We start from the raw sequence: 25,187 nt of genomic DNA, 5'->3' as shown, positions 1-25,187 counted from the left end.
CCGAGACTCTTATCTCCAATAAATCACTCAGAAAACCAGAAATAGTGCTGTGGCTCAAATGGTAGATCCCTCACCTTGAGCTGAAGAGCTGAGGGACAGTGCCCAGGCTCAGAGTTCAAGCCCCACGACCAAGCAAAAAAAAACAAAAAGATTAGGAATTGAAAAAAGTCAAAATCTCATATTTAAGATTATAGATCCTGGGCTGGGAAGGTGGCTCAGTGGTACAGTGCTTGGCTTGCATGCATGAGGCCCTGGGTTCCATTCCTCAGCACCACATAAGAAAAAGCTGGAAGTGGTGCTGTGGCTCAAGTGGTAGAGCACTAGCCTTGAGCTGAAGGGCTGAGGGACAGTGCCCAGGCCCAGAGCTCAGGCCCTACGACTGACCAAAAAAAAAAAAAAAAGATTACAGTCCTTATGACAATTATAGTTCCTTATTTCAATAACATTGTAATGGCAAACTTATCAGAGTTGTACCTTTAGAAACATTCAAATCCCACAATAATCCATTTAAATTTATAGATAGGGAGGGATGGAGGGAGAGAGAGAGAAAAAAGAGAGCCTGGATTTAGTAGAAAATGTTTTTTGTTTTTTTTTTCAAATTAAAATGTTTTATTTAGACTGAAACTTATCACTCTTTTGTAGTTTTAATTCTTCCAAACCCAATTCCCATTCTTTGGTAAACAAGGTATATTTAAAAGATAGAGCCAGAGGAAAAAAGGAAAAGAGAAAACTGATGCCTCCCCACCCTGAAAAATACCTATTTCATGTCAATTATGGATAAGGCATTGATGTCACTTCAGATGAGGGTGTCTCCATTCATTACTGACGTTTTACTTTACCTCTAAGCAATGAAGTTAGATTACAAGTGGTTTTAAATGAAACTACTGGCCAAGTAATGTGTCACTATGGTTGCATTATTTAAACTCTGAAATATGTAGTGAAGTCATAAAGGATAGCAAGTCAAACTATGCATGCTCCCCCTACTGGAGACAGCTTACAAACAGAATGATAATCTCATTACAGCCATGTAAGGAGTTTATCATAAAATGATACATACAAGACCTAGGCCTGTATCCTTAAAGTATATTTGCAAAGACAAATGCACTGGGCCAAGAGTTACACTACTTCCAATGTTATCAGACTCAATTTCAAAACCTCACCTCTTAATAACTTGAATAATCCTTACACCCAGTATTAGCTATGAAGGTCAGATTATGTCTTATTTACCTGTATGGATTGCTTCAAGTCTATAGCAGAAACTGCATCATCTTCTTCATCATCAGTCAACTGGTCTTGGGAACAGTAATGGGTACTGTATGCAGAATGTTCTTCAATTGCTTCCAGCCAGTTCTGAAATAATCCAAGGATTTATATCAAAGTGAAAAACCTTTTTATTGGGCTGGAATGTAGCTCAGTGGCAAAGTGTTTCCCTAGCAAGTGCAACATCCTGGGTTTGATCCCCAGTACCAAAAAAGACAAAAAAAATCTTTTTATTTAAAAAATTAATGTCAACAACTGTAAAGCATAAGATTCACATGGTATAAATATTATCTGTCCCCTCCCCCACAAGCAAGCAACCATAGTGAAAGGACGTGGTCTCTTATCTGTCATAAACATGAAAAAAATTCTCAGTACTTTTAAAAATAACATTTATGAATGTACATATTAATACTCAAACATATTATAAAAATTAAATATTCATGAAAGATTTTAGTTAAAATAAGATTCTCAACACTGATGAATAATTTATTATATAGTAATGGATCCAGGCACATAATTTACTAACTTATAATCAAATGATAAGCATAGAAATTTAGATCATTTTAAGACAGTCAAATTTCCCTGATCCTGTAACTTCCTCAATTTTTTATTTTGTTCTATACCAGGTCTATGGCTTGAAGTTAGTGGGTGTTATCCCTGGGCTTTTTAGCTCAAGGTTGGCACTCTACCACTTGAGCTATAGCTCTACTTCTGACTTTTTGCTGGTTAACTGGAGATAAAGCGTCTCACAGATTTTCTGCATAGGCTGGCTTCAAAACCCCAATCATCAGATCTTAGCATCCCGAGTTTCTACAATTGTAGGTGTGAGCCAACACAGCCTGGATCTTTGTTAAGGCTGAAAGGGGAAAAAAATCTGTTCTTTCACAAAAAGAATGTAACTTCTTCCTCATTAAAAAAATTGTTATTAAAGTGTTGTATAGAGATGCTATCATTTCAAAAATCAGGTAATGAGTACGTTTCTTTTTTTTGGACAATGTCACCCCTTCCTTTGCTTTTCCCCAGTCTCCCTCTCCATCCCTGCCCACAAGTTACATTGGTTATTTTCAACATAGTGTGTACTGAATAGCAGGACTGCATTTGTTCATTCCCCCCGCCCCAGAACAAAAACAACCACAAAAAAAAAAAACACATTTCCATTTCCTGGAGTTTATTTCCATAAACAGTATTTTAAATGTTCAGAGAAGCTATGCCTTTGTGTTCCTCCTCTAAGAAGTATCCCCTTTTGGTCTGACTATGTGTGAATGGCTAGAGTTCTGTATAGGTTATCATGTCATATTTTAGAACTAGCTTCCACATGTGAGAGAAAACATGTTATTTGTCTCTCTGAGCTTGGCTTACCTCACTTATGATTTGTTCTAGGTCCATCCATTTTCTTAAATATGACATATCTTATTCTAATGGATGAGTAAAATTCTATTGTGTATATATACCATATTTTATTGATCCACTCATCCATTGTAGGTCATCTAGGATGTTTCTATAATTTGGCTACTTTACAAATTTATGAAATGCTGTTCGTCATTTGGATTGGTTAAGGTTCTTTGCTGAAAGTCAGCCACTTTGGGAAACAGATTATTTTAAAACTCCTTTTAAAACAAATTAACAGAATCCAGGTCCATGATTATTGCTTTGATTTAAAGTTATATGGATTCTCCATGAAATCACTGTAACTGAATTTTCTTCAAACACATCTCAACTTTCTTGCTTATTTCTGTTGTTCATTAGTTTATAAAAATAAGTAAGTTAAGTCTGTACTGTGATGAGCACCAGAATATCTGGTGCTAGTGTGACTATAAACTACATATCTTGAAAAGTCAGCTCTATAGGTTTCTCATTTACAAAATAGAAGGTAAAATGAATCATTATTTAGCCTTTTTCTAAAGCCAAAATGAGTCCCTCACATTCAAAGAGTCAAAATGAAAAACAAATTGTAAACAGAAAATAACTAAAGATACATGCTGATAAAGATGTACTTGAACTAAGTTATAAGCTAAATTTGAAACACTTCCTATTTTTGCCCATTTAAAAAGCACAATCAAAAAGATCCTAGAGCCAGGCGCTTATGGCTCACATCTGTACTCCTAGCTACTCAGGAGGCTGAGATCTGAGAATCACAGTTCAAAGCCAGCCCAGGCAGGAAAGTCTGTAAGACTCTTATGTCCAATAAGTCACTCAGAAAACTGGAAGGGGTGCTGTGGCTCAAGTGGTAGAGTGCTTGCCTTGAGCTGAAGAGCCCAGTGCCCAGGCCCAGAGTTCAAGCCCCATGACTAACAAAAACAAAAACAAAAAAGATCCTAGAGGCTAATACTGAACCAGTATTTTGATTAAAGTTTGATTAAAGATAAATGAATCGTAAGATTACCTCTCTTGACTGATGAAGTGCATTCTTAGGAACTCGAAAGCCATGAATAGTGTCATCAAAGCATTTGATAAAGAAGAGGCAGCTATCAGAGGATTTCACCTTAGACATAAAGACAAATTCATTCACATAAAAAAGGGTTGACTCTAACCAATGATATTTAAAGTTATACTATGAGTCATATTCAATACAATAAACCAAGAACTAGAAAGAAACATAATATTTGCAGACAAGATTACAGAAAACTCTGAGGAATGTAAAAAATAAGACTAATAAGTAAATTTAGCAAGTGTGCAGGGCATTAGATAAAGTCTATTTAAAAAATTATAACCAGGCCGGGCTGGGTTGGTGGCTCAATGGTAGAGTGCTTGCCTTGCATACATGAGGCCCTGGGTTCAATTCCTCAGCACCACATAAGCCAAAAAAAAAAAAAAAAGCTGGAAGTGGCGCTGTGGCTCAAGTGGTAGAGCGCTAGCCTTGAGCTGAAGAGCTGAGGGACAGCGCCCAGGTCCAGAGTTCAGGCCCCACGACTGGACCCAAAAAAAGAAAAAAAAATTATAGCCAGGTACCAGTGGCTCATATTTGTAATCCTAGCTACTCAGGAAGCTGAAATCTGAGGACTAGGCAGGAAAGTCTGTGACACTCTTATGTGCAATTAACAGCCAAAAACCAGAGGTGGAGCTGTGGCTCACATGGTAGAGCACTAGCCTTCAGCAAAGAAACTCAGAGACAGTACCTAGGCATTGAGTTCAAGCCTCTAGACTGGAACACACACCAAAAAAATTATATATGAAAAAATTATATATACTAGCTGCAAGAAAATTATAGAAAATAAAAATGTCCAAATCCATTTACAAGAGTTTCAAAAAATAATGTATAAAATATGTAAGATTAAGTTTTATAAAATACTACAAAAACATTGTAAAAAGAAATTAAAAGGTATTTCAACAAATGAAGACATACATATACAAATTTAGAGATACCAATATTGCTACATTGGCGTGGAAACCCACAAGTCGATTTACAGCTTCAACATAATCTCAATCAAAACAGGTATTCAGAACACTGAAAACTCACAATATATAAACTGAACTAAATTAGAATTAAGTTAGAAATCAACAAAGAAAATGTGAAACTCACAAATAGTTTGCAATGAAACGATATTCATCTAAGTCCAAAAGCGAAAGAAAAATAAGAAGAAAATCACAAAATACTTTCGGCTGAAATATAAATATAAAATTATATATATATATATATCTTACATAAGTTTTATAAATATAAAAATATATGAGCTATGTCTATGCCTAAAATCTACATGTATTCTGAAGGGTCCACAAACAACAGAAATAATGTTGAAAAAGAAGAATAAAATTGAAGGTCTCACACTTTCTGACTTTGAAGTTAACTAAAAAGCTATTGGCAAATGAACGCTGTGTTTATGATAAATACATAGACCAATGGAGAGAGGGGAAGAGTGTCCATAAATAAACTCTTGCAGTTAAGAACAAATAAAGTATGGCAAGACTATTTAATGGAAAATAACAGGCTTTTCCCAAATCGGATATCCATATGAACCTGTGCTATGTAGCATAAACAAAATTCAACATAGATCACAGCACAGTATCAGAGCTAAACCTAATTTTGTTCAAGAAAACGTAAGTTTCATGACATTAGAGTTGGAAATCATTTCTTAAAACACAAAATGAAAGTAAAAGTGATCTAGAAAGTTTGAACTTCCATTAAAGTTTAAAACTTTTTTGGGGGGGTAGGGGAGGTTCCGGTCGTGGGACCTGAACTCCGGGCCTGGGCTCTGTCCCTCAGCTCTTCAGCTCAAGGCTAGCGCTCTACCACTTGAGCCACAGCACCACTTCCGGCTTTTTTTCTTTTTGCTTATGTGGTGCTTAGGAATCAAACCCAGGGCCTCAGGCATGCAAGGCAAGCGCTCTACCACTGAGCCACCTTCCCAGCCCTAAAACTTCTATACATCAGAATAATTTATCCACAAAGAAAAAAACAGAATAGAAAATTTTAATTTAAATATCTAATAAGGGCCTATTATCTAAAATATACAAAGAATTTCTACAGAGATACCAACAATGTCAGAATAATTAAAAACTGGGTAAAGGGCCGGGCACCAGTGACTCATGCCTATAATCCTAGCTACTCAGGAAGCTAAGATCTGAGGATTTGGGTTCAAAGCCAAAAGAGAGAGACATCTCCAATTAAACACCAAAAAAACCTCAATACCCCCAAAACAAACAAACAAAATCAATAGGAACTGGAGCTGTGACTCAAATGGTAGAGTAGTAAACTTAAGCACAATAGCTCAAGGACAGTGAACTCAAACCCCAGGAATGACACAAAAAGGAGATCTGGGGCAAAGGATTTAGGCATTTCCCCAAGGATGATATAAAATTGGCCAATACAAACAGGCTCTTATTCTAATCATATCTGTTTTCCTCTCCCTCTCTATCTTTCCCTTCTACCACACACACAATATATATATACCTAGAAAAACTAAAAGCTCTGTATATATGCTTTTGTAATCATTCATTTCTCATACAACAATATATGGAGATAAAAGTTTATTTACGCAGGGCACCAGTGGCTCATGTCTGTAATCCTAGCTAGTCAGGAGACTGAGATCTGAGGATCACAGTTCAAAGCCAGCCCGGGCAGGAAAGTCCATGAGACTCTTATCTCCAATAAACCACCAGAAAACCGGAAGGAGCACTGTAACTGAAGTGGTAGAGCACTCGCCTTGAGCTGAAGAGCTGAGGGACAGCGCTCAGGCCCAGAGTTCAAGCTCCAAGACCAACAAAAAAAAAAAAAAGTTTATTTACATATAGTATGTGTATATACACATATTTACATATACAAACAAATAAAATGGATATTCTGTACTTGTTCTTGAATGTTAAATATACAAATATGCTTTCTACACCATTCTAAAAATATTAGAACTTTTTTACACATGACTTGGGGGTTTCACTTTCCCAGTTTGCATAAAGACATGACTTATCTTACCGTGCACACTGCTTGTGTCAAGTGTTTGCATCCCTGGCGATAAACATTATGGATGGCATCAGACCTTTAAATTAAATAGTAAGTTGTCAAACCGAAAGAAATGAGGTAAGTAAAATTTTTTAATAATTCAAAATTAAGATACTGAAATTTAGTAAGGATAATACTTACTGTTTCCTATACCATGAAAGGACTCCATGTTCTAACACTACCCAGAATAATCTCCAGCCAAAAAATCTTGAACTCTAAAAGAAAAATGATTTCCCAAGCTGACACAACTAAATTCAATGACTGATAAAAAAAAGTTCTGAAAGTTCTGAGTCTTTTATCTAGACAGCAGTAGTAAATGTCCAAACATATATAATGAAGCGTAATGAACAAGAATTAGAAACAGGTTCTTATAATGTCCTGTATGCTGTTATTTCGATTTTTGTTTTAGTTTTCTGTGCCCTTTGTCTTGTATAAAAGATTATCTGATCCATAGAAAGTAAAGGGAATCATGAAACAGAAGGACAAATTATGCACTAATGCAACAATGATACTCACTAGACACTATGTTGAAAATGAACTATACAACTTGCGGGGAGGAGAATAGGGAGGAGTAAGCAGGAGAAAATGAGGGAGGAGATAACTTTTAAAAGAAATGTACTTATTACCTTACTTATGTAACTGTAACCCCCTGTTCATCACATTTACAAGATATAAAAAAAACTGACTGAAAAAATTGGACAGTTATTGCCCCTAAGAAGTCTAATACAACCATGTTTGTTGTAGCACTATTCACCATAGCCAAGGTATGGAATCAGCCCAGATGCCCCTTAATGGATGAATGGCTCAACAAAATGTGGTATATATACACAATGGAATTTTACTCATCTGTTAGAAAGAATACTGTAACATTTGTTTTTAAAAAAAGTCGAAGGATTGAAAACATGTTAAATGAAGTAAGGCTCAGATAGAGTAAGGATACATGCTTTTACTTCTATGTGGAAGCTAGATTTAGCTTATAAACTTACAAGTAAATACATTGGGTGGTATGCAAATATATACAAATGTATTAACTGATATATGGTAGATTCAAGGGAGATCTCAAATAGCGTAATTCCTTAGAAAGCCAAAATGAGAGTTCAACAACATAAAACACCAGGAAGCAGGAACTAGAAAGGGGAGGAGAAGGGCCAAGAGAAAAGGAGTTGAAAAATGAAAAAGAGGGGAGAATGCAGTCAAGAATCCAAAGTATATCCTAAAAATTAAGAAGAATAAAGCAAGGGGTAGGTAGGGGAGGGATGGGTGAGAATGTTGAAAGGGATTGATCAAGATATATGGTATTTGTGCACTATTTTTTACAATGATAATTCCTTTGCACAACTAAAAATAATAAGAAAAAAAATCACTTCAACCTACCTTCCAGAGAGGGCCTTCATATCGTTTCAGTGCTTTGTAGATGACCTATTGAAATACATTTCATGAAAAATGCAGGAACACATTTCAAGCATTTAAATTTTTTTCTAGAAAATACTTTATGTCTAATCCATTACTACATACCTTATTACCAACAAGAACATGTTTCATTTCAGCACCCTGGGCAAGATCAAGAGGTTTTTGATCTGTGTGAGATATAAGAGAAAAAGCATAATGGTTTAACTGTCCTATACAACTGATGCTGCAATTGTACCATATTATATCCCTTCATTCTTCTCTCAACTACTCCTTCCCCCACTGCAGAGCTGCCCATCAGAAGCTGCCATCTCCATTTTTATATATTCCTTTTGGTACCTATTAGGCCAGCAACCCAATTTAACAATCTAAACTTGTAGTTCATGTTACTGAAACTTTATATGAACTTACTTTGTTCCAGATAATTAACCCTTTTATCTGAAACTAATAAAAGACTCTTTTATCTAATAAAAGGTTTAATTACCTGGAGCACAATAACTGGTATATACTAGTAATTTTTTTTTTGCCAGTCCTGGAGCTTGAACTCAGGACCTGGGTACTTTGCCTGAGCTTCTTTTACTCAAGGCTAGCACTCTACCACTTGACCCAGAGCGCCACTTTCAGCTTTTTCTATTTTACTGAAGAATTGATCCCAGGGCTTCAGGCATGCTAGATAAGCACTCTACCACTGAGCCACATTCTACTAAGAAATTATCTTCTAAGATTCAATCATCATATTAGACACACTATTTTCAGTGATGAAAAGGACAGGGAAAGGAGTAAAAAGGGAAAAATAAAGGCACAGCAACAAGCACCATTGATTAATGCCTGTAATCCTACCTACTCAGAAAGCCTCGGTCTGAGCACCATGGCTCAAAGCCAGCACAGGCAGGGAAGTCTATGATTATCTTATTTCCAATAAACCATCAAAAAGCAGGAAGTAGAACTGTGGCTCAAATGGTAGAGTGCCAGCTCAAATAAGAAAGCTAAGGAACAATGCCCAGGGCCTGAGTTCAAGCCTCAGTACCATATATACATAGCAAATAATAAATCATGGTATGCTGAGAGCGTTTGCATAAAAGATTACACAAAACATGAGAAGGGACTGATCTAGAAAGCAAGGGACGTTGACAGAAAGGGGAAGGGCATTACAGCAGAGAAATGCTAACACACAGGCCTGAAGAATGAAGAAGTTAATGGACAAGAGATAAAGCCAGGAAGACATACTACATAAGAGCTTTATAAGGGCCAGATGTTTGTAAACTAATACAAAAAGTTCAGGTTTTATTCTAATCATGACAAAGCTACTGAAAGGTTTGGCTAAAAGAGTAAGATCTGACATAATTAAGTCTACTGTAGTCACAAAAAATTCTATAATTGGCCAAATTAGCAACTTCATGATTTTGAGAAATTACATTATTAACAAATAATACCACTGTGCTTATGTTTTTTAATTACTCAACTGAGATACAAATTCACACACCATGCAATTCTCTAACTTGTACAATTAGTTTTCAGTATGTTCCAGAGTTTGACTATCACACTTTTGTTTGCTTTGGGTTTTTTTTATTGGTTGTGGGGCTTGAACTCAGGGCCTAGGTACTGTCCCTGAGTCTTTTTGTGCTCAAGACTAGCATTCTACCACTTGAAAAACAGCTCCACTTCTGGTTTTTGAGTAGTTAACTAGAGATAAGAGTCTCATGGGGACTTTTCTGCCCCGGCTGGCTTTTGAACCATGATCCTCAGATCTCAGCCTTCTGAGTAGCTAGGATTACAGATTACAGGTGTGTGCCACCAGTGCCTGGCTTACATGGTTTGTTGTTGTTGTTATTGCTTTGTTTTTGTTAGTTTTCAGTATGTTCACAGAGTTGTATAACTATCATACTTTTGTTTGTTTTGGTTTTTTTGACTGGTTGTGGGGCTTGAACTCTGGGCCTGGGTGCTGTCCCTCAGCTCTTTAGCTCAAGGCTAGCTCTCTACCACTTGAGCCACAGTGCCACTTCCAGTTTTCTGGTGGTTTGTTGGAGACAAGAGTCTCATGGACTTTCCTGACCAGGCTGGCTTTGAACCTCGATCCTCAGATCTCAGCCTCCTGAGTAGCTAGCATTACAGGCATGAGCCACCAGCACCCTGCACATGTTTGTTTGTTTTTTTTTTAAGAAGCCTTTAGCCAGGCATTAATGGCTCATGCCTGTAATCCCAGCTACTCAGGAGTCTGAGATGTGAGGATCATGGTTCAAAGCCAGTCCAGGCAGGAAAGTTCATGAGACTCATCCCCAAAAACCTATCCAAAGAGGCCAGAAGTGAGCTATAGCTCAAGTGGCCTTGAGCAAAAACTACTCAGTGATAGCTCTAGGCCCTGAGTTCAAGGCACAGGACGGGCACACACGCACGCACACACACACACACACACACACACAAACACACACACACACACACAAAGGAACCCTTTATCTCTGATTCATAAACTCAAGATATTTACAGATGAACAATGTGATAGCTGTACAACTCTGTGAACATACTCAAAACTAGCTGTACAAGTTAAACTAGCAAATTACATGGAGTGAATTTGTGTCTCAGTTGAACAACTAGTAAGCATAAGCAAAGTGGTATTACCTTGTTAAGATTATAGTAATTTCTCAAAATCATGAAGTTGCTAACTTTCCCAATTGTAGACTTTTTTTAAATCACTTCAGCAGACTTAATTAAGTCTTAGTCTTCAATTTCAAACTCTTCAGTGGCTTTCTGTCATGATTAGAATAAAACCCAAACTCCTTATACTAGTTAATTCTATTTTTTAAGCTCTGATCATTTTTACTATGGCATCTTTTTTTTTTTTTGGTCCGGTCATGGGGCCTGAACTCTGGGCCCAGGCGCTGTCCCTCAGCTCTTCAGCTCAAGGCTAGCGCTCTACCACTTGAGCTACAGCGCCACTTCCGGCTTTTTTCTTTTTGCTTATGTGGTGCTGAGGAATCGAACCCAGGACTTCATGCATGCAAGGCAAGCGCTCTACCACTGAGCCACCTTCCCAGCCCCTGGCATCTTTTTTAAAAGGTCATTGTGGCTGCTGGTGAAAAATGGCTTGTAAATGTGGGCAGGAGAAAGTAGACATTAGTTACTAAATGGGGACAACAGTGTAGGTCAAAGACAATGCAACTTAATTTAAAGGTTCTATAGTTTAAAAACAAAAGTTTTTAATATGGAGAGAGGAACAGGGGACTGAGATTTAGACTTCCAGAACTTCTAGATGATGATTTATTTATTTAGTGAGAGAATAAAACTATTTTAAATGTTAACTGAGAAATGTATAAGCAAGTTGAGGTGTTTTATTTTTTACCTAGCACATAGGATAATATAAAGATCTGCCAATTCTTTGGTTTTTTATTCTATTTTACAAAGTACTTGAAACATTTTTGTCAGTTATGAGGATTGAACTCTGGGCCTGAGCTCTTCAGCTACGCCAAAACAATGATAATATGATCTGTTTCACAGAATTCTGCCCTAATACCAAAAATAAATTCTCAGGTCTTGCCAACTTGATGAAATCTAAGAACACAGCTTCATTTCTGGACTTAATGTCTAAAGTGTCTGACATATAATACATACACTTTGAAGTAAATAGCCTCTCTTCCTATATAAGCTTCATTCCAATTTAAAAATTGTTCTACATTTCTTGTCAACCACAACAAAAAAAAGTAAAAAGATGGGAATAATGAAATATGTTAAACTGTATATGATATATATTTGTTGCTTAATGGGAAAAACTCGTTAACAAAAGTGCCATTTCTCTTCAAGTTAATTGATATATGATGTGATTTCAACTAAATCCCAACAGTACTTTCCAAGAACCTAAGAATATTATCTTAAATTCTATCAGGAAGAATAAGCACATTAGATGTCAAAGAAATCCTAAAAAGAAGAGTAGCTGGAAACACCTTATCAGATATTAAAACAATCATTAAAATGCAATACTGGAAGTGAAAGAGACAGATGAGGCAATTGAAAGGCACAGGCACAAAAAAAATAAATTATTAGAATATATGAAAGCCATGACAGACAAAAAAAAAAACTTGCTTTGATTACATGTCCAAAAAGTGTCTATGTGGAACTCATCAATTTTCCTGCTCAAAACTCTCCTCCAGCTACAGTGACAATGGACCAAGCGAATCATCTCTCCCTACACTTGCCCTATTCTATTTAAGCAGCTTTTTTTCTTTCTCAAATATGCAAAGCACTCTGAACTCAGACCTTTTACACGAGCTTCCCATGAATGTTCTTTTGCCAGATCATCAGGGCTTAGTCCCTCACTCAATTTAGCAATGTATTCAAAGCCACTTCAGGAAGGTTTTCCCTTATATCCTTTCTAATGCAACAGGTCCCCTCCAACTTGTATCACTTTTTTTTTTTTTTGGTCGGTCATGGGGCTTGAACTCTTGGCCTGGGCGCTGTCCCTCAGCTCTTTAGCTCATGGCTAGTGCTCTACCAGTTGAGCCACAGTGCCACTTCTGGTTTTCTGGTTAATGTATTGGAGATAAGAGTCTCATGGGCTTTCCGGCCCAGGCTGGCTTTGAACAAGAATCCTCTGATCTCAGCTTCCTCAGTAGCTAGGTTTACAGGCGTGAGCCACCGGTGCCCAGCTAAACTTATATCACTCTTTATCTTTGATCCGATTTTATATCTCTGCACTTTATGTTTGAAGCGCAGAGAATATATCTGCTCATTTTTTAATTCATCATGAGCACCTGAACTAGATGCTCATGAGACTAAGAGGATCGGCTGAACCCAGTATAGCCAATGTAGTAAGACTCCCATCTAAACACATAAACATACATACACAGTCACATACCTATATGTGTGTTATATCTATGTATGCACATATAAACTACAAGAGAGTCGAGCCTGCTGGGCGATTGAGTCTCCAGATTTAAGACAGTTATAAGAGAAAAGAGGCTTAGCATCTGCTAAATGAATATGACTAAAGATAAGCTAAAAGCAGAAAATTAAATAGACTGATTCTTTACCTAAACTTAGAAAAAAATCAGAAGACGACGACAAATAAGTCTTGTTTTAAAAAAAGATAGTGATGAGAGTGATTGTTTCCCAAGTGATTTTCTGAGAAAAAAATTCTATCTATATGAAGTACTATCCAGAAGATGAGAAGCCATGAAAAGTATACTTTAGGGAGCAACATAAAAAAAATTGATGCTTGATAAAAAAAATAGGATTTAATGTCAACTCTATTTACAACTTATAAACTAAAAGTTCACACTTTTAAAATGCTAGCCCACACCTCACAATTCTCTGAGCACTTCCCTCTCCATTCCCCAGAAAGTCCCAGTAGACATGTTTGACTTCACGATCTATCCCCCACAGAACCTAGATACAAATACAAGTAAATGCTGCCAGAGTACCTTTTGCTGAAATTTAAGAGACTGTTAAGAGACTGTGCTCTAATTAGTGGAGTTATAGGATACCCATTTTACATTATATGTTGGGGAAAAAACACTGGTATGTTAAGAGATATGGTCTGAGATTTAGAGAAAGATACAAGTAGAATGAGGAGCAGGTATCTTATTCCTAAATCCCTCCCATTTGATTCCCTAGCATATCCTGGTTTGGAGTATCATGAGACATTTCTTTTTTCTCACTTGTTTGTGGTGTTGAGGATGATACTCAATGCCTCACACATGCTAGGCAAACACTCCACCAATGAGCTAACATCACCAGTCCTCTTTATTTTTATATTTCAGATTGATATTCTTCTTTAAATTTTTTGGCAATCCTGGCATTTGAACACAGTCTTTTTTTTTACTAGGTAAGTGTTCTGCCACTTGTGCTGTAACTCCAGCCTAGCCCTATATTCTTTTATTTCTTTCATTTATATTCTTTAAGTTGATGCCTATTGCTTAGAACTCTTTCTTCAAAATCTATTTTACAGCTAGAAATCTAGGTCAGTGGTAGCAGATGTGATAAGTATGTGAGGTCTATGTTTAATCCCTAGCTTCTTAAAAAAAAGTCCAATTTTACTATGAAATATTACCGCTAAAAACTAAGTCCTTGGATGTTTTGGTTATGCACTTTTTGGTGACTTTGTCATTCTCATTTCAACTGTAAATAAGAGTTTTGAAAATAAAAATATTCTGGCTAGACACCAGTGGCCCATGTTCCTAGCTACTCAGGAGGCTGAGACCTGAAGATGGCAGTTCAAAGCCAGCCAAGGCAGAAAATTAATTACTTAAAAACCAGAAGTGGAGATGTGGCTCAAAGTGGTAAAGTGCTAGCCTTGAGCAGAAGAACTCAGGAACAGCTCCTAGGCCCTGAGTTCAAGGCCCATGACCAACTTATTTGAAAATAGATAAGGACCTACAATGTTCCAAAGTAACAGTGGTTATGTTTGGGTAATTTGTGGGGTTTTTTTCTATTTTTTCTAGAATACAGGTATTACTGTCATGATTCTTTTTAATTATACCTTTTCAGAACGTGCCACCTTAACCTTTATCAAGAATACTATAACAAGCAGTAATTCTAGCTTGCCTGTAATCCTAGCTACTCAAAAGATGGAGATCAGGAAGATTTGGAGTTCAAAACCAACTATGCAAAAAATTCATGAAACCCAGTCTCAATCTGTTGGAACTACCTGTGGTGGCATGTGCCTATCAGTCCACATATGAAAAAAAAACAGGAGAATTGCCATCTAAGCTGGCCTTATCCCCAAAATAAACAAAAGAGGCTGGGGGGGGGGGAGAGAGAGAGAGAGAGATGGCTCAAGCACCTGCCTAGAAAGTGCAAAGCCCTATGTTCAAATCCCAGTACAAGCTGGGTACCAGTAGTTCACACCTTTAATAGCTACTTAGGAGGCTGAGATCTGAGGATCATGGCTTGATGCCAGCCAGGGCAGGAAAGTCTTTGAGATTTTTATCTCCCATTAACTACCAATAAACAAGAAGTGGAACTATGGCTCAAAGAGGTAGAGTACTAGCCATGAACAAAAAAGCTCAGGGACAATGTGCAGGCCCTGGGTTCCCACAACCAACAATAACAACAAATCTCAGAACAGCGAGGGCTGGAAATGTGGCTCAGTGCTAGAGTGCTTGCCTTACATGCATAAGGCCCTGGGTTCAATTCCTCAACACCACATAAACATAAATTGCTGGAAGTGGCATTGTGACCAAAAGGGTAGAAAACTAGCCTTGAGCTGAAGAGCTGAGTGACAGGACCCAGGCCCAGCGTTCAAGACCACAACTGTGACCAAAAAAAAAGGTTTTACATTTTCAATGTTTTATTACTTTTATCTTTCTTTTACTGGCTTGAACTTCCAATACAATGTTTATTGGAGTACAGAGGAAAGGTAAATCTAGTTCCTACAATTCCACTGCAAGCAAAAACAGACGCCACTCTTGATGCTTTAAAGTTTGTATTGCATAGTTGGGACTTTCAAATACCTGTAATTTAATACCTATGAAAAAGGGCACTAACTAAGCCAGGTACAATGGATGTAGTTCATGTTAGCAATCCTAGCTTCTTAGGAGTCTGAGATCTGAGGATTGTGATTTGAAGCCAGATAGAACAGGAAAGTCCTTGAGACTTTTACCTCTAATTAAGCACCAAAAAAATCTGGAAGTAGCAGTATCAGAATATACATTCTTCTCAGGAGCACACAGAATATTCTTCAAAGTAGACCACATTTTAGGTCACAAAGCAAATTTGTCCAAATTCAGAAACACTGAAATTATGCCCTGCATTCTCTCAGACCACATGAGAATAAAATTAGAATTCAACACCAAAAGCCACCAAAGAAAATCCTGTAACACATGGAGGGAGAAGAACACTAGTGGGTCATGGAAGAGATTAGAAAGGAAATTCAAATGTTCATGATAGTTAATAAAAATGAACACAAAAGTTACCAGGCACTATTCAGAAGTTTATAGCTCTGAGTTTCTACATCAACAAATTGGAAAGATCTGAAACCAACAATTTAATGAGGCACCTGAAGCTCCTTAAAAAAGAGCAACAAGCTAAATCCCAATCTAATAGATGGAAACAAATACTTAAAATTAAATCAGAATTAAATGAATTAAGAGCCCAAAAAGACATAGCAAGAATCAACAAAACAAAGAGTTGGTTTTTGAAAAGTTAACAAAATTGACACTCTTAACAAATCTTATCAGAAAAAGAAGAGAGCATACCCAAATAAACTGAGGGATGAGAATGGAAATATCACCACAGATACAGCCAAGATTCAGAATATTATAAGGGAAGACTTCTCAAACCTTTAAGCTAATAAGTTTGGGAATCTGGAAGAAATGGACAAATTTCTAGCAAATATCGTATTGCCCAAATTAAACCAAGATGATTTAAATCAACTTAACAGACCCATATCAAACATCAAAATCGAAATAGCAGTAAGAGCCTTCCCACACAAGAAAAGCCTAGGACTAGATGAATTTACAGAAGAATTCTACAAGGCCTTCAAAGCAGAACTTACACCAATACTCCTCCAACTCTTCAATGAAATTGAAAGTTCACTACCAAACTCTATGAAGCCATCCCAAACCAGGCAGGCACTCATCAAAGAAAGAGAACATCGATGTAAAACTTCTCAACAAAATCTTAGCCAATCAACTTCAACAACTCATCAAAAAAATCATACACCATGATAAACAGGATTCATTTCAGGGATACAAAGCTGGTTCAATATACGTAAATCAATCAATCATAATTCATCACAACAAGAGCAAGGATAAGAACCACAATTATCTCAATAGATGCAGAAAAAGCATTTGACAAGATCCAACACCCCTTTATGATGAAAGCGCTGGGAAAACTAAGAATCTGTGGAACCTTCCTCAATATAATAAAGGTGTTGTATGACAAACCTACAGCCATCATTATACTTAATGGTGAAAAACTAAAGCCATTTTCTCTAAATTCAGGAACGAGACAAGGATGTCCACTCTCTCCACTTCTCTTCTAAATTGAAGAGAAATAAGATACAAACATAAAGGGAATCCAAATAGGGAAAGATGAAGTAAAGTTCTTCCTCTTTGTAGATGACATGATCTCATATTTAAAGAACCCCAGGGAAGCCAGGCATCTGTGGCTCATGCCTGTAATCCTAGTGACTCAGAAGGCTGAGATCTGAGGATCAAAGTTCAAAGCCAGCCTGGGCAGGAAAGTCTGTGAGACTCTTATCTCCAATAAACCAATAGAAAACCGGAAGTGGTGCTGTGGCTCTAGCGGTAGAGCACTTGCCTTGAACTGAAGAGCACAGAGACAGTGCCCAAGCCCAGAGTTCAAGCCCCATAACTGACAAAAAAAAAAAAAAGAAAGAACTTCATGAACTCTGCTCCCAAGTTACTTGAGCTGATCCAAAACTTTGGCAAAGTAGCAGGGTATAAAACTAGTCCTGAAAAATCAATGCCAATAATAAGAAGAGCCCAGCTGAAATCAGGAGAGCTACTCCTTTAGTAATAACACCACACACACACACACACACACAAAAAAATACCTAGGAGTTCAACTAAAGAAGTGAAGGACCTCTATGATGAAAACTTTAAAAACCTGAAAACAGAAATTAAAGCATAACTAAGGAAGTGGAAAAAATCTCCCATGCTCCTGGACTGGCAAGATTAACATCGTGAAAATGTCTTTACTGCCAAAGGCTATCTTCAAATTCAATGAGATATCTATCAATATCCCAACCTCATTCCTCAAGAAATAGAAGAAGCAACCCAAAACCTCATATGCAACAATAAAAGATGCCAAATAGAAAATACAATCCTTAGCAGAAAGAACAGTGTTGAAGGAATATCAATACCAAATTTCAAACTACTACAAAGCCATACTAATCAAAACAGCTTGGTACTGGCATAAGAACAGACCTGAGGACTAATGGAATAGAACTGAAGATCCCGAAATGAACCCACAGACCTATCGCCACCTAATCTTCAACAAGAGAGCTAAAAAAAAAAAATAATAAGAATGGAAGTAAGACAGCCTTTTCAGTAAATGGTGCTGGCAAAATTGGCTAAACGTTTGTAGCTTTAGCTAGATTCTTATATATCTCCCTGCACCAGAATCAACTCCATATAGATCAAAGACCTCAAAATAAAAGCAGACACCTTGAAAACATTACAGGAAGGAATAGGAGAAACTCTAGACCCAGAAGCACAACAAATCAAAGAAAAGTTAGAAAAATGGGATTGCATGAAATTGCAGAGATTCTGCATGGCAAAGGACATAGCTAGCAAGATCAGTAGGAAGCCCACAGATTGGGAGATCTTCATTAGCCATACAGCAGACAAGGGTCTCATATCTAAAATAAACTTAGAACTCAAAAAATTAAATACCCCAACAACAAATGCTCAAGTCTTTAGTGGGCCAAAGACTTAAAAAGAGACTTCTCTAAAAAAGTAAGAATGGCCAATAGACACATAAAAAGATGCTCAACTTCTCTAGCCACAAAAGAAATGGAAATCAAAACAACATTGAGGGTCTGGGTAGGTGGCTCAGTGGTAGAGTGCTTGCTTTGCATGCATGTGGCCCTGGGTTCCATTCCTCAACACCACATAAGTGGGAAAAGTTGAAAGTGGCGCTGTGGCTCAAGTGTTAGAGCATTAGACTTGAGCTGAAGAACTGAGGGACAGTATCCATGCCCAGAGTTCAGGCCCCATGACCAACAGAAAAAACAAAACTGAAAACAAACAAACAAACAAAAAATTGCAGTTTTTACCTCATTACAGTTAGAATGGCTATAATCAAGAAATCTAATAACAACAGATGCTGGAGGGAATGTGGCCAAAAGGGAACCCTACTGCATTGTTAGTGGGAGTGTTCAACCACTTTGGAAAGAAGTATGGAGGTCCCTCAAAAGACTCCACATAGAGCTCCCCTATGATCCAGCAATCCTACTTTTGGGCATTTACCCAAACGATCACAAACAAGGCTATTAAAGCTACCAGCACAACTATGTTTATCACAGCATTATTTATTATTTACCATAGATAAGATATGGATGGAACCAACCCAGATGCCCTTCAGTAGATGAATGGTGTGTGCCTCCAAATGGACTCATTACCTTGCTCATGTAACTGTAACCCTTCTGTACAGTATCTTTACAATAAGATATATATATATATATATATATATATATATATATATATACAAAAAAAGAATCATATGCCTTCATCAGAAAAAAATGACACTGCCCCATTTGTTAGGAAATGGAAAGACTTGAAAAAAAATTATATTAAGTGAAGTAAGCCAGACCCAAAGAAACATAGGTCCCATGGTTTTCCTTATTTGCAATAACTAGTATATATAACTAGAACAAGCAGAAAAGGTCAAAAGCTATGTACATATGACCATATAAAATGCTAAGCGAAATGAACCCCAAGATAAGGACCCAAGAGGTTTTATCTTTGTTGCTGTTGTTTTTAATGTTTTTAATGTATTTACAATGTATTTTGTGATTTTGTTTCTTTTTTATGTTCTTCCCCCATGGTGGTAATCTCTGTTTTCACTGTATTTTATTCCAGTGTCCTGCACCTTGTATATACATTTTTCTAATTTGGGGAGGGGAGGGAAATAGCAAAATGCTGAAATAAGGATAAAGGCTGACCCACTATAATAATGAGATGTACAAGACACTATGTTGAAAACAAACTTTACAACGTCAGGTGGGGGGAGAGGGAGAAGTTGGGGAGGTGGGGAGGAAAGGAATGGTAGGAGAAAAAACAAAGGAGGGGCAACAATGCTTGATAGGAAATAGTGTACTCATTACCTTACTCATGTAATTCTAACCCCTTTGTACAGTAACTTTACAATAATATATATATTAAAAAAAAAAAGCTGGAAGTGCTGGTGTGGCTCAGGTGTCTCCCTGAGCAAAAAAGCTCAGGGACAGTACCAAAGCCCTGAGTTCAAACCCCAGGGCTAGCACAAATAAAAAGAAAGGACAGAAATTACCCATTTCTAATGAGTAGAAAATTGTCCCAGAATAACTCACTCCATGTTTTTGCCAATTATGAAGCTTCTGTGTGTATGTGGTTTAATTTCTTTTGCTTTTTTTTTTTTTTGGGTCCTGTCATGGGGCCTGAACTCTGGGGGCCTGGGCGCTGTCCCTCAGCTCTTCAGCTCAAGGCTAGCGCTCTACCACTTGAGCCACAGCGCCACTTCCGGCTTTTTTCTTTTTGCTTATGTGGTGCTGGGGAATCGAACCCAGGGTTTCGTGCATGCAAGGCAAGCGCTCTACCACTGAGCCACCTTCCCAGCCCCATATGGTTTAATTTCTAAACTAGTCTGCTCATGTACTCTGAACACCAACAAGATCTTGATAACAGATCTTATCCATGTCACAATTTTAACTCTGCAAATTTCCACATTTCTCTGTCCTCTTAGATTTTTCCATTAGCCTCAAACTTCTATTCTTGATTGTCTCACTAGATTTGTACAATTGATACTGCAAATTCTAAATGTCTTTAAAAAAATTATCTGCAACTGCTATCCAAATGCCCTTCTTCTCCTCCTCAGGAACTGGAAACTGTTTCAGATGCTCAAGTCCAACACTGTCATCCTTGACTATCTCACATCAAAACAATCAAAATTCTCACCATTCTACCTTAAATATTTTAAAACCAATGACTTAATTATCACCTTTACTGCCACCATCTTGATGCAAGTTAATATTCTCACTTGAATTATTCAAGTAACCTCTTTATTGCTATCTTTCCTTCTTCCCTCCCCTACTGTGGTCTGTTCTATCCATAAGAAGAGATGGAATTCTGTAACTGAAGTCAGATCTTATCGGAACTATGTTCTCAATTCTCCATTCACATGAACACAGGGGAAATGTGTCCGCTTTGTTTTGTTTTGTCGGTCATGGTACTTGAACTCTGGGCCTGGGCGCTGTCCCTCAGCTCTTCAGCTCAAGGCTAGCACTCTACCACTTGAGCCACAGCGCCATTTCCGGTTTTCTGAGTGGTTTATTGAAGATTCTTACCAAGATTCCATATAGTGACAGAGTAACTCATGGAGCATTGTTTACACTTCTTGCCTCTTAGCTATTGATCATTGTGTTTGATGGAAACAAAAAACCAACAAGTTTCTCCTCTCATGCTCATACAAGATGGTCAAGTGTTAACTTGACATAGCAGTCCAATGTGAAATCATGGCAGGGATGCCCAATTTCCCACTCATAGGTCCCTCTTCACTGTTTGCCATGGGGCAGGACAAAACAAAGAGAAATAAACGGTCTCTTTCCACTTACAGGACAAAGAGAGAGATAGCTGGCTTCAGCTTGTTCCTGTGGATATCTCTTGTAAGATTATCCAAGGCTTGTATCTCTTTTAAGATTATCCCTGGCTTTTCCTGCCTGGGCTGGCTTTGACTCACAATCCTCAGATCTCAGCCTCCTGAGTAACTAGTATTACAGGCATCAGCCACCGGCACCCGGCTGTTTTGTTTTCTTCATTCTTCTAGATCCCTAGTCCCTGGAATATTACTCAGTACAGAAATAGTATTTGTTGGATTGAATACCTTAATTGTCATAGGTTCATGGTAAGTCCTTTTATCTAGCAGAGAAAGATCTCAAGTTCTCTTCTCACTTAAAATTCTGAGACTTGATTTTCCTACCTAAATGTACAATCTGTTAGCCAAGTTCTCTGAAGACCTAGAATATTCCAGCTTAGAAAAATCTCTATATTTTCAAAATAATTTGAGAAGACCTGTTATTATTCAATGATTGATTTCTCCAAAAACAAACATTCTAGTTTTGGAGTTTTTTTTTTTCTCTGTTGGTTGTGGGGCTTGAACTCAAGGCCTTGGGTGCTGTCCCTGAGCAATTCTGCTCAAGGTTAGTGCTCTACCACTTTGAGCCACAGCCTCGCTTCCGGTTTTTGAGTGGTTAATTGGAGGTAAGAGTCTCACGGGGACTTTTCTGCTTGGGCTGGCTTCAAACCTCAATCCTCATATCTCAGCCTCTTGAGTAGCTAGGATTATAGGCATAAGCTATTGGCACCCAGCTTTAGGTCTCCTTTATGTTCTTCAGTTGAAGTTCCTCTAAAAAAAATCTAGCATTGCTTATCAAATATTATTTGTCTTGTTAGAAACTTACTTTGTTCTACTACTATAAACTTTGTCCATTTAAATTTTTTGTTACCATTATACCATCAAAATCTTGCTATCATCTTGTTCCTCTTTAACTTTAAATGCTTGAATTTCCCTTTGCCTAAAAATAATCCACTCCAGAGCTGGCATGTGACCCAGTGGCAGAGAAACTTGCTTAGTATGTACAAGGCCTGAAGTAGGTCAATCCCCAGTACTACGAATGAGAGAATTTTTTTAAAATAAACATAAAAAAAGAACCTTTCCTTCTCCCTTTGACTCTGGAGCCAAACTTTCTGTTCCTAAATGAAAATAGTTGTGACCTCAGCTTATTCATTTCCTACTCAACCCCTATTCCAATCCAATAACTCAGTGGAAGCTACTCTTTCAGAAATGACCGTTGGGCATTGAGTCACCAAATTAATTCCACAGCTCTTTCTCAGTATTACATTGTCCAGTCTGAGTTATATATGTTACCAATAATATCCTACCCCTTTACTCTGCATTTTCTCTCTTCTTTTGGCTTCCATGAAACTGGTGTTTCGCTCCCTTCTCCTGAATGTTTCCCTTCTCCATCCTCCAATTTCTCTTCTAACTTTTATTCCAGGAAGAATATGAATCTGTCTCAGGGATACAGAAAAAGCCTCTGTGGGGAAGCAGAGTTTGAGCCAGCTCTCGAAGTGAGACGAGTGTTTAGCAGATGGACAAGCAGGAAAGAGGTATTTCTGGTAGAAAGAAGAGATATGCAAAGTAAGGACAGTGTTGGTAACCAGAGTCCTGAACAGATTAGTATATCTAAAGGTACACTGTCCAACGTGGCAGATACTAATCACATGTGGCTACTCAGTACCCAAAATGTGGCTAGTCAACTTTGAGATATGCTGTAAATATAAAATACTCACTAGATTTTAAAAACTAAGTACCAAAAGAGAAAATCTCACTTGTATTTTTCATTTGTTACATTGTTGAAATAGTAATATGGATATATTACATTCAATAAAACATAAGAAAATTAATCTTATCTGTTTTTCACTATGAAAATATGCAATTTTTTATGTGACTCTTACTATATTTCTCTTGAACAATAACAATCCAGAGGATAGACCATCAAAGAAAAAGGGAAACAGAAAAACTATACATTTTGTAGGGGCTTTTTGTGCTGGTCCTGGGGCTTGAACTGAGGGCTTGGGCATGGTCTATTAGCTTTTTCACACAAGGCTGGTGCTCTATTACTTGAGCCATAGCTCCTCCTCTCTATTTCCAGCTTTTTTTTTTTTTTGGTCCAGTCGTGGGGCCTGAACTCTGGGCCTGGGCACTGTCCCTCAGCTCTTCAGCTCAAGGCTAGCGCTCTACCACTGGAGCCACAGTGCCACTTCTGGCTTTTTTCTGTTTGCTTATGTGGTGCTGAGGAATCGAACCCAGGGCCTTGAGCATGCAAGGCAAGAGCTCTACCACTGAGCCACCTTCCCAGCCCTATTTCCAGCTTTTTGATGGTTAATTGGAGATAAGAGTGTAAGGGCCTTTCTTGCCCACACTGGTTTAAATTGTGAGCTGCCTGAGTTGCTAGGATTATAGATGTGAGACACTGGCACCTAGCTAGAATCTGTTCTTTCTTGGTCATTTCCACTCCTATTGATGTCCTAAATGAAAACACCTACAATCTCAGCTACTTGTGAGAGGTAAAGATCAGTAAGATGACAGACTTGCATTAAATTAATGAGCATCTTCTGTTAAGACAAGTCTTATAAACTTTCCTGCCAAGGCTGTCCTGGAACTGTAATCTCCCACTATCTGAGATAACAAACATACAACACTGGGCCCAGATATGGGTTAGAAGGGAATCTTACAAACTTTTCTGCCTGGGCTAACCTCAAACTGCAATCTGTCCTCAGCCTCCCGACTAACTAGGATCACAGGTGTCAGCCACCAGCACCTGGCTGATAATGGCTTTTACTGGAAAAATGAAAACTATAAATCATATAAAGGGAGTCTTTTAAAAATAAAATTTATCTAATGAAAATTCAACTTGAATTTTAGTATGAATGTTAAAAGACCTATTCCTTTATAGAACAATTTCTAGTTACACTAAACCTTTGACCAAAAAAAATCTTTACAAGATTTTATATGTTATGTACTACTCTAGGTGCTGGGGAAACAATAGAGTGTGATTTCGAGTCTGATAGCAATGAACACAAGGCCCTGTGGGAATGCTATAAATCCTAATCCAGGCTACTGGGAAGCATCAGGAAACATTCTAAAAAGGGATATGTAAAAGCCCTATTGGATGTTCTCCCTTTAAAGTCCCCAAGATACCTTTTAAAGCTTCTCTTGTGATTATTCAACTCTTTCTGTGATATTCTGCTTTTATATTTGATACTGTTTTTGTGGGCTCCATACTACAAATTTTCCTATTAGTAAAATTTATTTGTAATCCAAAATTAGCATATGTGGAAATTTCTTAACCACAGACATTCTGGGAGTGATGAAAAGTTAAGAGCAACCTGACATGTATTTTCCCAATGCATTCTATAAGCTAAGGCAGAACAAAGTAACACTGTTCTTGGTAACAAATGTCCTTATTGCTTGGGCTGGGAAGGTGGCTCAGTGGTAGAGCGCTTGCCTTGCATGCATGAGGCCCTGGGTTCAATTCCTCAGCACCATATAAGCAGAAAAAGCCAGAAGTGGCGCTGTGGCTCAAGTGGTAGAGTGCTAGCCTTGAGCTGAAGAGCTGACGGACAGTGCCCAGGCCCAGAGCTCAGGCCCCATGACTGGCCAAAACAAACAAACAAAAAAAAAAACAAATATCCTTATTGCAGTCTATTTATTTTCACATTTATGTTCTTTTGGTGGCTTTACTTATTACCTTTGTGATCCTTCTGTTGATGATTTCACTATTTTAAAATGATGACAAGGGGCTGGGAAGGTGGCTCAGTGGTAGAGTGCTTGCCTTGCATGAATGAGGCCCCGGGTTCGATTCCTCAGC

At 37.7% G+C, this 25,187-nt stretch overlaps 1 protein-coding gene across 1 annotated transcript in view; it reads right to left on the bottom strand.

The window, feature by feature from the left end:
• The window catches only part of Osbpl1a (oxysterol binding protein-like 1A), a 177,167-nt gene that overhangs the window by 138,717 nt on the left and 13,263 nt on the right, over positions 1-25,187 (bottom strand). Inside the window, exons 4-9 of the mRNA XM_013014929.1 lie at positions 8,210-8,271; positions 8,069-8,113; positions 6,836-6,909; positions 6,668-6,731; positions 3,644-3,742; positions 1,228-1,350 (exon numbers count right to left, since the gene is read on the bottom strand). Of these exons, the coding sequence (XP_012870383.1) occupies positions 1,228-1,350; positions 3,644-3,742; positions 6,668-6,731; positions 6,836-6,909; positions 8,069-8,113; positions 8,210-8,271 (467 nt within the window). The remainder of the gene's footprint in view (positions 1-1,227; positions 1,351-3,643; positions 3,743-6,667; positions 6,732-6,835; positions 6,910-8,068; positions 8,114-8,209; positions 8,272-25,187) is intronic.

The sequence above is a fragment of the Dipodomys ordii genome, unplaced genomic scaffold, assembly GCF_000151885.1.
Source record: "Dipodomys ordii isolate 6190 unplaced genomic scaffold, Dord_2.0 Scaffold25, whole genome shotgun sequence".
NCBI lineage: Eukaryota > Metazoa > Chordata > Mammalia > Rodentia > Heteromyidae > Dipodomys > Dipodomys ordii.
This window is presented reverse-complemented; position numbering and strand designations above follow the sequence as displayed.